General features: G+C 36.1%; 1 protein-coding gene across 5 annotated transcripts in view; it reads left to right on the top strand.

Annotated features, from left to right (window-relative positions):
- The window catches only part of CEP350 (centrosomal protein 350), a 112,229-nt gene that overhangs the window by 85,018 nt on the left and 11,200 nt on the right, over positions 1-16,011 (top strand). For all 5 annotated transcript variants that reach the window (XM_034409688.3, XM_060690126.2, XM_060690127.2 and 2 more), the window contains 7 exons: positions 2,570-2,769; positions 4,035-4,246; positions 8,208-8,352; positions 8,777-8,937; positions 9,279-9,415; positions 11,333-11,415; positions 12,376-14,369. In XM_034409688.3, coding sequence (XP_034265579.2) covers positions 2,570-2,769; positions 4,035-4,246; positions 8,208-8,352; positions 8,777-8,937; positions 9,279-9,415; positions 11,333-11,415; positions 12,376-14,369 — 2,932 coding nt within the window. The remainder of the gene's footprint in view (positions 1-2,569; positions 2,770-4,034; positions 4,247-8,207; positions 8,353-8,776; positions 8,938-9,278; positions 9,416-11,332; positions 11,416-12,375; positions 14,370-16,011) is intronic.

Below are 16,011 nucleotides of genomic sequence, written 5' to 3'. Positions count from 1 at the left end.
GAGGCCTGGCAGAGCATCACCAGGGATGAAACCCAACGTCTGGTGATGTCTATGCGTTCCAGACTTCAGGCTGTGATTGACTGCAAAGGATTTGCAACCAAGTATTAAGAAGGGAAAGTTTGATTTATGATTATTATTCTGTCCCATTACTTTCGGTCCCTTAACAAGTGGGAGGCACATATGCAAACTGCTGTAAGTCCTACACCGTTCACCTGAGTTGATATACATACCCTCAAATTAAAGCTGACAGTCTGCAGTTAACACACATTGTGTTTGTTTCATTCCAACTCCATTGTGGTGGTGTATAGAGCCAAAGATGTTAGAATTGTGTCAATGTCCCAATATTTCTGGACCTTTCTGTTTTAGATAGAAATCCTGCTGTTTAGAATCAGTGTGTGAATAGTGTTTTACATGTAGCCCTCAATTTGCCAAGCCCTCACTTGGCAACTGACTGAAGCTAAAATGGATCATGCAGAAGGTACTTATGACCTTGTTCCAATTTCCCAACAGCCCCCATACCACACAATCACATGAGTGCATTTCAGGCACTCAGCAATCATCCCACATTTTTAGCTATTTGTGGCATCCTATAATCATGTGACTGTGATTTGCAATATTTTTGCTAAACTCAGCATTTACTTCCAGTTTTCGGCAAAATCAGTCCATAGCAAACAATGGGTTGAGCACATCATTGACTTTACAACTGAAAAGGGTTATAAAATGAGTCCAATCATAGACAATTTGTTTTATAACCATCACAACTTATTACCATAATGTTAGGTATACTAAATAAGATAGCAGATAGTGACTTAACAGGGAGCTCGTCTGTTAGGGAGTACAAGGGTCTAGTACACTTGACTATGTCTTAATTTCATATAACCTTATTATACTGGTACTTTCATTTAAATTGGATATTAATTTCCCCAGTATTTGTTAATTTGCAGATATGTATTTAAATTCACGTAATTCTCCTTTTGTAATCTCTGTTCCAGTTATCAGAGACCATAGCGTTAGATAATGTGACTTTCTCTGATGGCAAGTTTTAAGATACAATTTAAAATTAATTAAAATACCAAAGGGACATACTATTGGATTTTTTCCACTTTTCTTTTTTCTTAAAAGATTCAAACTATATTTATTTATTACAAATTTACTATATTCACTTACTATGCTTTCCAGTTTGATTATATTTATATCATTAACTTGCATTTTTAATACCTTGTTCATCATTTACCATTTTAGAATAATTACTTTGTTGCCTAAGTCACAGGGAACAGTGGAAGGCATTGTATTGCTATAGGCGGATGAAAATCAGTTCAGTACAGCTTAGGAGACGGGAAACCACTATAATGGGTATAATGGGGATGGTACCTAGAAAGAAAGCCTGATGTGCAATTTCTAATTTACAGTTGTTAATGAGAATTATGTCCTGATTTTTACAGTGGTTTAAAAAACATCCAATTTTGATAACTCTCCATTGCTAAATGACAACCCCTGAAGCTTTCTTTCTAAATTGATCTACAACTGGTTTTCAGAAGTCTGGTAGCCTTAATGCTGCTTTCTCGTGGCACTGCTTAAATATTAGTCTAAATAGAACAGCAATCTTTTTTTTTTTCTTGAAGAGCAGAGGCAGTTTAAGAACTTTGTTTACAGTTAGTGTGTGTGTGTGTGTGTGTGTGTGTGTGTGTGTGTGTGTGTGTTACTTCAGAGTTGTAGGTTTTTGGTTTTTTTTTATTGAAAAAGTTTTTCAAATACAAATTTTTCCCCCTTTCCCCCCCCCGCTCCCTAACCCCCCTCCCCCTCCCCTCCCCCCATGGCTTCTACAAGATGAAATCCAAATTAATATCACACTATATAAAACTTTACCACCCTTTTACACCACCCCCTATATACTAAACATTTCTTTCTAACATTATTATTATGTCCCCCATATACTATACGTTTCAAAACAACATTCGGCTATGAAACTATATAATAAATCCTAATTTGGCATTTATTCTACTCATAATCTACCCATTTCCTCCACCCCCATACATATATCTCTTAATTCAAATCTTTTAAGTATATTAATATCTAAACATAACATCCCTTTTCCTAAACTAAGCAATCAGTAACGTTACCTATCACCTTATACCATATCAATTTTATTTCACCCACTTTCCTACAGGTCTACCATACATAATATATTTAATATCTTTATTCTTCTGCCCATATCACTAAAAGATATTTCCATATATAAATAAAACCCTCAAATGACTTTAAATTTGTATCCCATATAGTATCTTCTGTAATGTCTTACCCCCATACGTATATCTCTTAACTTAAATCTTTTAAGTATATTAATATCTAAACATAACATCCCTTTTCCTAAACTAAGCAATCAGTAACGTTACCTATCACCTTGTACCATATCAATAGAGTTGGAGTTTCTTTTAACAAAAAAAATCAGACTCACATTCTTATTCACAGCAGCAATACGAGTGAAACACTTTTACCAACTAGCATAACAGAAGTTTGAATATTTATATCTCAGGACAATAGTGAACAGTTTCTCCTGTTTTTTCATCAGGTTCTTGACCAAGCGAGAGCAAAAACTGATGCAGCGGCGTCAGTATGCAGAGGAGCTGCTGCAGTGGAAGCAACGTTTAGATGCAGAAGAAGCAGAGATACGTCAGATAGAAAAACAAGCGCTAGCTGCTTGGGAAAAAGAACTGCATAAAACAAAAGCAAATAAAAAAGGAGCAGGAGATCAGAAATCTGATCAAAAAGGTAGAAACTATAACATTTAATTTGTTGGACTCTAATTAAAAGTTGGCAAACTTTTTCTATAAAGGGCCGGATTCCCTTCTTCTATCTGCTTTCCTGAGCAGAGCAGCCATTGGACAGCTTGGTTCAATGATAGGCTGCTGCTACTGCCTGGGACACCCCATCCTCATTTCTTTCCCTCATCATGGGAGTTCAGCTGAGGCTTGGTTCCAGCAATCTGCTGCCCATCTGTCCATCTATTTTTAGCCTGTGAGCTATACAAAAAGAAGTGGCAGGCCAGATTTGGCCCATGGATCATGGTTTGTTGACCCCTGCTCTAAATCTTGATATTAGAAATGTGCTGATTTTGTGGAAAAAGTTTGACTTATCCAAATTATTTTGTTCAACAAAAGTACCTGTGCAAAATAAGAAAGTAGCTTTCATGTATTCAGGACCTGATTGTGTTCCAAAAGCTGCATTCAAACATCATACTTATCCCAAATTTTTAAATAATTGGTTTTGGCTTACTATTTGTGTCAAACAATTCTACTTAAAGGAGAGATAAATTTTCAATATAAAAAGCAAATGAATAATAGGTAAAATAATAGATAAAATAATAATATAGAAATGTATTTCTCTAAAATTTTCAATATATTCTCATACATGATCACATGAAAAAGTAAGTACGCCCATTGTAAAGTTTTTTTGTTTTTAACATCTCAACTGGTAGATGATCTTCTGGACAGTGGAATGATTAATGTCCAGTTGTTTGGAGATCTTTTTAAATCCCTACCTAATCTCATGGACTTCTATAACCTTCTTTCTGAATTCTTTTTGAAGGCCTCAGAGAGCTCTTTCAATCTAAACACAAACTTCACCAAAAACAGCAAATCAAACTAAATATCTGAGGTTTAAATAAGACCGGCTCTTCCCAATTCTTCTCTAACAATGTTCTAATTATCTGCACATAATTCTAATTTAGATATTTGAGATAATGATAAATGTAGGGGTATATCTATTTTTTCAAGAGGTGAAATTTGCTTTTGTGTTTATGGACTATAAAATGTAAATAGTGGATGATACTTGTTATATCCCTTGATCAATATTGTGGAAATTAAGATCAAATACTGTATGTTGAAATATGTTTAAAAAGCCAAAAAGTTCAGTGGTGTCTGTCTTCTTAATTTTTAGTATGACTCTAAGCATGTATAAAAATGTTTTTAAAAGCCTGTCAGTAAAGTACTGGGAGTTTTTGAGGGATTGATCATTTTCCATTTTTTTTCTCTCAGAGACAGCCAGTGAAGAAGACTCTTCAATGCCACCTTGTTCTCGTCTAAATAGCGAAAGCTCGGTCCCAGAAGAATTGAGCAATCTAGTTGTTGAGTCTGTTCCATCAAAGGTTTCTGAGATTCAAGGCGAGCCTAGAAGCCTAGATCACACACTAACTGAAGAAATAGTTTATACACAAGAACCGGAATCTGCTGTTTCTCCTGGAAAACCTGTAAGTAAATTTGATTATCCATTTGCCATTCTTTGAAATTAAATTAAAGACTTAATTTGAATATTATATTACATTAGTACATCAGTCAGATAAATGTCTGAACATACACTTTCTTTAAAAAAGAAAAGAAGTATTCATTCTTAATTCCAGCTACTTCTAGTATAAAAGTAATGTCCAGTGTGTATTTATTGTAACACAACATGGTAATTTTGTTAAAAATGTACAAAATATACTGTTAAAAGGTAAAAGAGATGCACTCACAATTCATACTTTTTCTAGTTTACTTCTCAGATTAAGTGAATGAGGCTAAACTGTAGTTTTCTCTGTTGATTGGGTGTTGTTATCTAATGTGAGATCATCTAAATAGGAAAGGTGACTTAATCTCCAAATACCATGCTTACATAATCTTTGTTATTTAAGACTGGATGGATAAAGGAGATGAAATGATTTCTGATACAACATTAAACTTGACTAAAAGGGTGAAAAGATGGTGACTTTTGTCACTAGCAAAAGTAGGCAACATTTTATGAGTGTGGTCACCCTAAACTATTTTTTCAGCCTCTAAAACCCTGTTGAAGTGACGTACAGATGGTCTTTGACTTATGACCAAACTCGGCACCAGAACTCCCATCATTAAGCGATGATGCTATTAAATGAGTCACATTTTTTTTGCCAAGGTCATTAAGCAAATCGTACAGTCACTAAATGAATCTGGTTCCCCCATTGGCTTTGCTTGTCAGAATCCTTCTGTGAAGGTTGTAAATGGTTATTTGGGGAAAGTTTCTTCCCCCCCCTTTCCCCCCTCTTTCCTTTTTTTTTTTTCTTTTTAGTAAAATAGGGTTAATACATCTGGCGCAGTGCTTAGAATGCACTATTGAAGGCTGACTGTGTTCACTGCCAGGAGTTCAATCCTGAGCTGCTCAAGGTTGATTCAGCCTTCCATCCTTCTGTGATCAGTAAAATGAGGACCCAGATTGTTGGGGGCAACATGAGGATATTTGTAAACCACTCAGAAAGTTCTGTAAAACACTATAGAGTGGTATATAAATTTAAGTGCTAGTGATATCAGAAACATAAATACTATTTTACTGCTTACTGCCCTTAAAAAAACAAAATGTTCCCATAGTTTGACTTCAGATTTCAGGACCACAGTCTTGAAGTGCTTTGAGTACTGTTAGGAAAGAGGTGCTGGAGGTCAATTTTTAAATGAGACCTTGGGAGAGATTGAGATTCTGTTGATTTACTACCTATGAAAATCTTCCTAAGCAGATGGGAGTAATCTCAAATGTGAAATTGAGAATTCCAAGGATAATAACTTTCAGTCTTCTTAATATTCAAAACATTATTCAAGGAGCACAGAAAATTCATTATCTTCAAGTGTCAAATTGGCATTTCAGGGCTGTATTTGAAAAATGGGTAGGGACAGGGCCCAAGTTGGGAAAACACCTCAGGTGTCTTAACAGGTAAAACTGAATGCCTAAAAGAGACCCAAGATTTACAGTACCCGTTTTGCTCCTTAATCTCCCATGCAGAAATAAAACTCCAAACCTTTTGCCTACCTTCTCTTTAGCTTAGTCTTTTCTTTATTTCTCCCCATTTTCTTTGCTTTTCAAGATCTTCATCTATTCAATACCTTTTCTCTATGCTTTTCATATCATTTTATATTTATTGCCTTCATTTTATTTATTTCTTTGTATTGCAGTTTCCTTCAGGACTTCTTAGATCTAGTTCAAAACATAACAGTGTTTTAAGTATAGATGAAATGAAACTATAGGTAGTCCTCAGCTTATGACTACAATTGAGCCTAAAATTTCTGTTGTTAAGCAAGGCAATTGTTAAACAAATTACATTGTATTTTACTGTTTTTTTCCCACATTATTAAGAGAATCACTGCAGTTATTAAATGATTGATGCAGTTGTTAAGTGAATTTGACATCCCCTATAGACTTTGCTTGTTGGAAGCCAGTTGGAATGATTACAAATCAGGGGTGAAATACTCCCGGTTCGGACCGGATCGCCTGATCCGGTAGTGATGGCGACGGGTGGTTCGGAGAACCGGTAGCAAAAATCCCTGCACCACCCCCCCATACCCAACTGAGCCGCACGATCATCAGAGGCTGTTTTTTATACTTTCAAAAGCATTTTTTTCTGCAACCTCTTCAGCCGAAGAGGCTGTAGAAAAAAAAATGCCTATAAAAGCCTCTGGTGATCCCAGCTGACTTGCCTGATCGTCAGAAGGTTCTAAAAGCATTTTTTTCTGCAACCTCTTCAGCCGAAGAGATTGTAGGAAAAAAAATGCCTTTAAAAGCCTCTGGCGATCCCAGCTGACTTGCCTGATCGTCAGAGGCTTCTAAAAGCATTTTTTTCTGCAACCTCTTCAGCCGAAGAGATTGTAGGAAAAAAAATGCCTTTAAAAGCCTCTGGCGATCCCAGCTGACTTGCCTGATCGTCAGAGGCTTCTAAAAGCATTTTTTTCCGCAACCTCTTAAGGTTGTAGAAAAAATGCTTTTAAAAGTAAAAAAAAAAAAAAAGTTGGCCATGCCCACCCAGTCACATTACCACCCCCACCAAGCCACGCCCACAGAACCGGTAGTAACAAATTTTAGATTTCACCCCTGTTACAAATGGTAATCACATGACTCTGGGACAATTATAAATGCTTGCCAGTTGCCAAGCACATAAATTTTGATCATGTGACTATAGAGATGCTGCAGCGGTCATGTGAGAACAGGTCATATGTCACTTCTTTCAGTACTTTTGTATCTTTGAATGGTCACTAAATGAATATATATGTTTTTCTGAGCATGTAGTCAAGGTCTTTTGCAGATGAAAGGGAAAGAGAAAGGTTTTCCTGTCTGATCATGTCCTGTTCTAGGGCGCAGTGCTCATCTCTGTTTCTTAGCCGAGGGAGTTATATCTTGTCCAAAGACATTTTCTGTGTTCATGTGGCTAGCATGGCTATATGCCAAAGGCACACAGAACACTGTTACCTTCCCACCAAAGTGGTACCTATTAATCCACTCGCATTTGCATGCTTTCAAACTGATAGATGAGCCACTGTGGCGCAGTGGTTAGAGTGCAGTACTGCAGGCTACTTCTGCTGACTGGCAGCTGCCTGCAATTTGGCTGTTCAAATCTCACCAGGCTCAAGGTTGACTCAGCCTTCCATCCTTCCAAGGTGGTAAAATGAGGACCCAAATTGTTGGGGGCAATATGCTGACTCTGTAACCGCTTAGCGAGGGCTGTAAAGTACTGTGAAGCGGTATATAAGTCTAAGTCTAAGTGCTAGCTAGGTGGGCAGGAGCTCACCTCATTGCACGGCACTCAGGTCGCTAACCCAGGCTATCAGCTCCAGCTGACAAGCTCAACATCTTTAACTGCTGAGCCATTATGCCCCCAATCAAAGAGTACTGAAGAAAAGGCCCATAGCTTTGATTTTGGAACAATTCCAGGGAAGAAATTATTTCTACTTTAGAACTGCAAGCATATGATTATAATGTGGGAGATATTATCAGATATACATTACCTACTTCAGCTTCCAACCATAGAAAAGATTCTCCAGGAATGATTCTTTTCATTCTGTACAACCTTTTAAAAAAAGAAAGAACACAGACATATGTTTGGTCCTAGACATAATAGAAGTAAACTGATACCTTGAAAAATCAGAAATCCAGAAAGTCTCTCCTTCTAGCAATATATGACATAGACAAGGATCTGTTTGAAATCCTTGCTTGGTATCTGAGAGGGCATCAGAGGCTTGCCATTTTTTGTCCAGCAACAAGATTTCCCTAACTAGTTGGCCTCCCCTGCTTGAGAGAGACAGAAATCAAAATAAGTTCATGCTTGTAATTAGTATAAATTATAAATAAATCCATGCTTGTAATTAGTGTGAGGGGTGTGTGCGCGTGTGTGTGCGTGTGATATATATTCCTTATTTACTCTTTTTTTCATCTTGATATAGTCTCCTTGCAAAAGCAGTGCATCTCTATCAAAACAAGAATCAAACAAACAAACACCGAAGTCTGGAGGAAAGCAGCTGTCATCTACAAAATCTCAGGATATCTCATATAGTTGGTCTGATGAGTCTTTATCCATGACCCAATCAGGTAAGTATTAGGGCTTCAACTTCCTTTTTATAATTTTTAAACTATTTTTAATGGGTCTCAGTTTTTCATTGGAGTTGATGGGGCTTGAATTCTATGTAGATTACAACATTAAATATAACATATTTGCAATTTTCCACCAATTTTCAATTTGGGAAATGAAAAAGTCAAGACCCCTCATCAGAAAGATTACAGAGAAAGGATAGGAATGGGTAAAAGGAACAAATCATGTTTATCACTTTAGTTTACGTATCACTTAAATTTAGAAGTTCTGTTTTAGTTCTGTTTTTAATAAATAAGATAATTTTATTGTAATTATGGTTGAGATTGGATTCTTAACAGTGATTAGGTAAAGTAGGTTTATGTGGCTGTTCTAGCAGGCAAATATAAAATATTTTTTCTAAATAATATATTTTATTTTTTTTAGAAACTACATCTGATCAAAGTGACATTGAAAGTCGAATCTGGGCTCTGAAAGACGAAGTGCGGAAAAAAAAGTCTGTTGTTTATAGGCTGAAAAAAGAACAGAAGAAGAGGCTCAAAGAGAAACTTAAAGCTCAAGAAGCAAGTTTGATCAAACAGTTGGAGGTAAGAATTAATTTGAAAGAAATGTTAAAATAGAATGTGTGTATGTTACATATTGATATTCCCATGTTTTCTTTTGCCTCATTTTCTTTGAATATTTTTTCCTTTTGAGTTTGCTTTGATACTGATAGTAATATAATAATATTGACCAAAACCAAAATAAAAATATCTTCATAGGTTAAATTATATAATAACTATAAAACATTTGTATATCTTACACACTCACGCACGCACACACACACTTCCAAATTTCAATATTCAATAAGATTAATATTTGAAAACAAATTTAATAAAGAATAAGATAATGTTAAGGTCTTTCTAATATCTTATTTTTTTTACATCAGACTTATGATGAATTCATCAAGAAAACGGAAGAGGAATTGAATCGGGATTTTGAGACAACACCAACAGCTAAACCTCAAATCAAAACTCCATCTTCGGTTACTGAGAAACCAAAGATCAAACCCCCACCACTTCATAGGTAAAGTAATTGCTTAAAGTTAATGCATGATGGCCTTCCTAAATATACGCCCTTAGCAGCCTAGAAAGGGTTTGTATCTCTTTCAAAGGGAGAAAACTATCTTATATGCATGCATATTTAAGAATCTGAGATGCTGATCAAAAGAAATATATGGATGAATTCATGTTAAAAGAGACTGACCAAGTAAATTTTGGTATATAATTTTGTATACAAAAAAACATGTTCCAGAGGAAAGAGGGTATTATAAATTAATAGTGGTTTAATTAAATTATTATGGTTGCTGTTAATTAATAATCCTTAACACTTATTCATTAATATGCACTAGACTGTAGTATTCAAAATCATAAAGTCATGCCCAAAACTCATGCTAAAAAAGAAAAATCTTAACTTGTGTTAGACATTGGGATGCAACTACATAAAAGCAATATCTATATGATGATGTTACCATTTCCTGTCACCATTTCAGTACCACTGCAGGTTACTGCAGAGGCTGCTACCAATTTATTTATGAGAATAATGCCAAGTATTATTGTATGAGAATTTAGAAAGTATAGATTATTATCATTCGGTCCCTTGTCATCTCATGGTTGGACTATTGTAATGCGCTCTACATGAAGCTACTCTTGAAGAGCATTCAGAGTACAATGGTGCAGGCAGTTTGGGGGCCCCATTAATGGCCCCTATAACACCACTACTCCACAAGCTGCATTAGCTGCTGGTCTGTTTCCAGGTACAATTCAAGGTGTTGATGATCACCTTTAAAACTCTTCATGGCATGGATCCAGGTTATTTGAGGGACTGTCTAACCCCGTTGAGATTGGACCGTCCCACTTGTGCTGGCATGCTGTGGGTCCTGTCAGCCCAATTATTCTGGCTAATAGGGTCCAGGAGGAGGGCCTTCTATACTGTTGCTCCTGCCCTCTGGAACATCTTGCTCCCCTGATGCGAGGTTGGCCCCAGCCCTCCTATCCTTCTGTAAGGACCTAAAGACTTGGCTCTGCCAGTTGGCCTGCAGCCCCAATGTGGGAAAAAGCACAGTAGATGTGGTTGATCGAGTAACCATTCTATTGCTATCCTGTCCACGTGTCGTTGATTTTAATGTGTGGTTTTAATTTATTCAGATTTTAATGTAGGTTTATTTTTGTTTTGTTTGTTTGTCTGTAACCGCTCGGAGTTACCTTATGGTAATTTGGGAGGCCAATAATTTTATAATAAAATAAAATAAAATTATGCAGAGATTACTTCTTTGCCCATCAATCTTATATTGCTGCAAATAACTTGAATAAATTGGATATGTTTTTTCCTTTTCAAACCCAATTTTAGCAAAACGTGCCAGGTCAATATGATTTCTCAGAACCACATTCTCATTGACAGATATTTTGCTATTCACTGCCCAGGAGTCAGCTGCGGGACTTTAAATTAATCAGTTTTCTGGTATGGTAACCAATCTCAGATTGAGAAAGAACTGTAAAAAAAATCCTGTTAGCTCTATTTCCCAATGCCATACCTTCCTTTGGGGTAGCAGATATAACTATTATCCTACTCCCTAAAAATTAAATAAAAAGCAAAAGCTTAACAAATGGGGAAATTATAATCTTCTCCTGACATACTTCGTAATAGGCATGCAACTATGTCTAAAACTTAGAAATCTGGTGGCTACTGAATAGACTTGTGTGTTCTAGAGCAGTGAGATTAGAATCTGATCTCAAATCCTAATTCAGCTAAGGATTTTGGATGGATTGCAGTATTCAAATCTCTGGATTAAATTTTTGATATATTTTTTGAAAAAAATAATATGCTTTCTCCTTGTTTTATGTGTTTTATTTTGTTAATTCTGATACAGTGTACAGTATTTTCAGAATGTTTAAAATATCTGTAAGTACATGTATGAGTGATCTTTTCAAAACTTCTTTTTAGGTCTGAAATATCCAAAAGTTGGAAATCACTCACTGATTCTGAACGTTCTAGAGGATCTTTGGAATCTATTGCGGAACATATTGGTATGTATCTTGGAAGTTATTTGTTTAATATTAAAATTACACAAGTTATCTTCATATACCTAATGTGATTAAAATAATTTCAACTAAAAGTATGTTTTAAAAAAAATTATAATTGAAAAGCAAGCAAGTGAATTAATAGATTTTATTATTTTTAGCTAACACTTTTTTAAAAAAATGAGAACTCTTTCCCATAGTATTGCAACAAGTAAGAATCTATTGAATTATTTCGTATTCAGTATAATTCTAAAAATGTATTTTATTTTCTATAAGCTATTATGCATATTTTCTAGCAATTTTATTTATAATATTTCTTCAAAAGAAATTCAAAGAAGAATGCTAGTAGTTGCTACCAGGCATTTTTGGTTCAGAGTGGCTAAATAAATATAAGAATCTCTTCTGACACTATATTGAGTTTGCACTATGTCTGAACTGGAGTTGATAGCTTTTTAGAAAGAAACAAGATAGAGATTCAGATTCAGAGTAACACTGGATAATTTACTTGTGTTCATTACGTGTCTCTCTGCTCACACTTCTTCATTCTGGAATTCTTTTAATAAACATTTAAGTTTAGTAAAGTATCAGATAGGGAAGGAAAAATCAAACATTTCAAAACAATCACCTCGTTTATTGTACAAGAAATTTAAAGGGAACATTTAAACAATTTTAAAATCTTTGAATATATTTTGGGGTCTGTTAATTCCTATGCATAGTAGAATCAAAGCATGTATGAAGTCTTATTGATTATACATTTGATTAGGATATTGTTTTTAAATTATACTTTAGCCATTTATATGTAAACAGTGGAATACTCATGCTATTTGATGGGACAGGTTAGCATTCTCTAGTAAGAATTTCTGTTTTTTCCTATAATACCCAGATTTTTTACTTCTTTAATAATGCTAAATAAAAGGGCACAATTGTTTTAAGTATGTGTGTTTGATTTTGTTTTATTCTCTTAAGATGCTGTGCCACATTCTGAACAATCTGTGTCTGTAAACACCATGAAATTCACAGAAGCAGAGATTCAGGCAGAGAAGCAATCTCCTACAGCATCCACAGTCCTCAAAACCCTAAGAAAATCTATAGCAGAATCTGACAATTTGGATAGTTTACTCTCGTCAGCTATTCTCAAAGACTTAGGAAACACGAGCAAAATATCTTCCATATCACTGAATAAGTCTGAAGATGCAGTGAGTTATGACTCTCCCACTACCAGATCTATAGTGCAAGAGACAGCAGAATCAAAAGAATTAGATGTTGAAATAGTTTCCCAGGTTTATGAAATATATGATGCCTCAGTTTTTGATTTAAATCAAAACAATTCAGTTCCTTTAAAGACAGAGGTCCCTCCAGAGACTGAACTGTCGGAAAAGGATCAATTTGTCTTGGAGTGCATAAGTGCGCAGGAAATCAAGGAGATGCCAAGTGAAAGGTTCAAGGATGATGAAAGTATTACATCAGTCAAATCCTCTGATAGGCTGGGGAAAGATACACTGAAAGGTGATTTCCTGGTTTCAGAACAGATTTCCATTTGTGAAGAGCAATCATATTCTAGTGATTTTGAAGAGTCTTCCTTAGGAACAGATATATCAAAAAGTGAGATAATTCTTACTGAATATCAAAAAGATATTTTTCAAGCACCTACATTATCTTTCAGACAAGATACAGGATCACAGGGAGAGAACACTTTGTACACAAGACCTCCTAGGAGTGAATCCCCTAGTTTTGGAAGTGATGATGAAATAAGTGAATGTCTCAGTGAAAAATCTTTGTCTGTAGCTGATAGCATTCAATCAGAAAGATTGTTAGAACTCCAGTCACCAACAGAATTTGTGAAAAATAAAGAACGTGGCGATGTGGAGAAAGAACCATATGATGATGATGATGATGATGATGATTCATCTTCGGCTTCCAGTTTCAAGGCATCATCAGAAAAACAAGAAGATATTTTGCTTGGTTTCAGCATTGGTGACCGAGTTCTTGTGAGTAATGTCCAGCCTGGAACACTGAAATTTAAAGGTCAGACAAATTTTGATAAAGGTTTTTGGGCTGGTGTAGAGTTGGACAAACCTGAAGGAAACAATAATGGCTCTTACAATGGTATTCAATATTTTGATTGTAAAGAAAAACATGGTATTTTTGCTCCTCCACAAAAAATCTCTCTTTTTTCAGAAAGTTTTGGTAATGACTTAGATTCAAATGAAAATTCTTTCTTTAAGCATGAACTAGATAATCAACACAAAACAAATCAGGAAGGTTTAGACAGTCTTGAAAATGAAAAGAATAAAAGAAATTCAAATGAGAAATCTCCAAGAGAATCATCTGCCTTAAAAGGTTCAATTGGAGCTAGAGATTATGTAAAATTCAATAAACCAAGTGGCTGTGTGGCAGTTATTAGTATTGTTGACGAGTTTGATCAAGAAACCAAAGACTTTGACTCTCCCAAATCCTCTAAAAATGATAATGGTATGTTACCTCCCGCCATTTCAAATATCCACAAAGAAGATTCTGCTATTGAAGTAGAAGGGATTTTGGACAGCAGCTTTCCTGAGAAATGGAAGCAAGGGTCTGTTTGGCAAGAGGAAACAGAAAACAGATTTCCTCCCAGTAATCTGGAGAAATCTGCAACGCCGCTTCTGGACTTGTTGACAAAAGAAAGAAACCAACTGGAAGCCCAACTTAAAGTTCCATCCCAAGAAAAGGAAAATCTACTAGATCGACAGGAAAGAGTTGGTTTGTTGGCTGATAGTCTCCTGCAAGGTTTTGTGAAAGACACAGTCACTCAATTTCAGCAAATCAAAAAGGCAAGGAATGAGAAGATCCATTTTAGCAATCAAGGACTCGGTGCTGTCCAAGAAAATAACTTGGCAACTAATGAACAGCAGAGGTTTTTAGTTGTATCAGAATTGGATGATGGAGAAGAAGTATCTTCCCCAGATATGTGTCCCAGACCAGTAAGTATAGTTCATAATTAAGATAAGTAAGACTAGAGTAATGCTTCAGTTATGAAATTTGACAGGCTGTGGCTTATTAATAAGCTGTATGTTATTTTTGTGTTTCACATTTTTGTTTGTTTTTAATCACTTTTGTTTTTATCATGTTTGTACACTGGCACGTTCAAATCAGACTCCATAGTTCACAACAGATCAAGAACATTACAATAGTGTAACTAAAACCACAGCAGTACTACAGTAATATAAAGTAAAATTAAACCAACATTTCACTAAAAATAAATCACAAAACAACAGTGTTAGATACAGTAACAATAACTGAAACATTCAATACCATCATCTCGGTCTCTATAAATTCTCCCAAAAAACCCATTTATTTTCAAAACTGTTTGGAAAGTTTATAATGTGAAAACAAGTTTGGTATTGAGAGAAAGGCCATTCGAAAGCATAGGCCCACTATCAAAAAGAGCCACCTGTGAATCTCATATCCCCTAACTTCATGGAAATCTGGAACAAGCGTTTCAGGATATATGTATTGGAGGGTCAATTCCTGTTGAAAAATGCAGTCCTGAAGACCTCAGTGCTAAGCCATATAGGACTTGGTTGATGAGTGTTAGCCAACCATATAACTTTTCAGTGGTAGCATCCTATAGAGTTCATTACTGTCATCTAGCCAAGTTGTGATGAGTGCATAAATCAATGTCACAAGGTTCTTCTGCTTTTAGGCAAGGCTACTATCAGTCAATAAATCAATCAGAATAGAGCTGGAAGGGAGGACTTCTAGTCCAAACTACTACTGAAGCAGGCGACCCTATACCAGTGATGGCTTTTCAGCATCGAGCATGCACGCACCTGAAAATGAACTTCCAGTTTTCAGTGCACGCGTGCGCGCCAGCCAGCTACTCTTCCGGGTTTCTGGCGTGCATGCACGCGCAATGATCAGCTAGCCAGCACACATGCTCACACAGGAAAACGGAAAACCAGCTCTTCCAGTTTCCGGCACTGCCACATGCAAAAAGACCAGCTGAGTGTCGTGCATGTGCGCCAGAAACCCGGAAGAGGAACTGGCGAGGCCGCACATACCAGGCAACATGGCTCTGTGTGCCACTTCGGGCATGTGTGCCATAGGTTCACCATCACAGTCCTATACCATTTCAGATAGATGGTTGTCCAGTCTGGATGGTTGTCCAGTCTTTTCTTAAAAACCTCCAGTGATGAAGCCACTACAACTTCTGAAGGCAAGCTGTTCCACTGGTTAATTGTCCTCACTGTTAGGAAGTTTATATTTAATTCCAGGTTGCTTCTCTCCTTGATTAGTTTCCATCCATTGTTTCTTTTCTTGCCGTCTGATGCTTTGGAAAATAAGTTGACCCCTTTTCTTTGTGATAGCCCCTCAAATACTGGACTACTGCTATCATGTCACCCCTAGTCCTTCTTTTCTCTAGACTGCCCATATCCAATTCCTGTAGCCGTTCTTCATGTTTTTTCTCCAGGCCTTTAATCATCTTAGTTGCTCTTCTTTGCACTTTTTCCAAAGTCTCAACATATTTTTTGTAATGTGCTGACAAAAAACTACAAAAACTACCACAGAATCTGGTCAAAAGCCCTTGGAGCTAGGGGCTCCACCTGCCTATATAACAGTAGG

The sequence above is a fragment of the Pantherophis guttatus genome, chromosome 3 (assembly GCF_059756535.1).
Source record: "Pantherophis guttatus breed Tessera chromosome 3, ASM5975653v1, whole genome shotgun sequence".
Taxonomy (NCBI): Eukaryota; Metazoa; Chordata; class Lepidosauria; order Squamata; family Colubridae; genus Pantherophis; species Pantherophis guttatus.
Note: the sequence above shows the minus strand (reverse complement) of the source record. Positions and strands in the feature narration are given on the sequence as shown.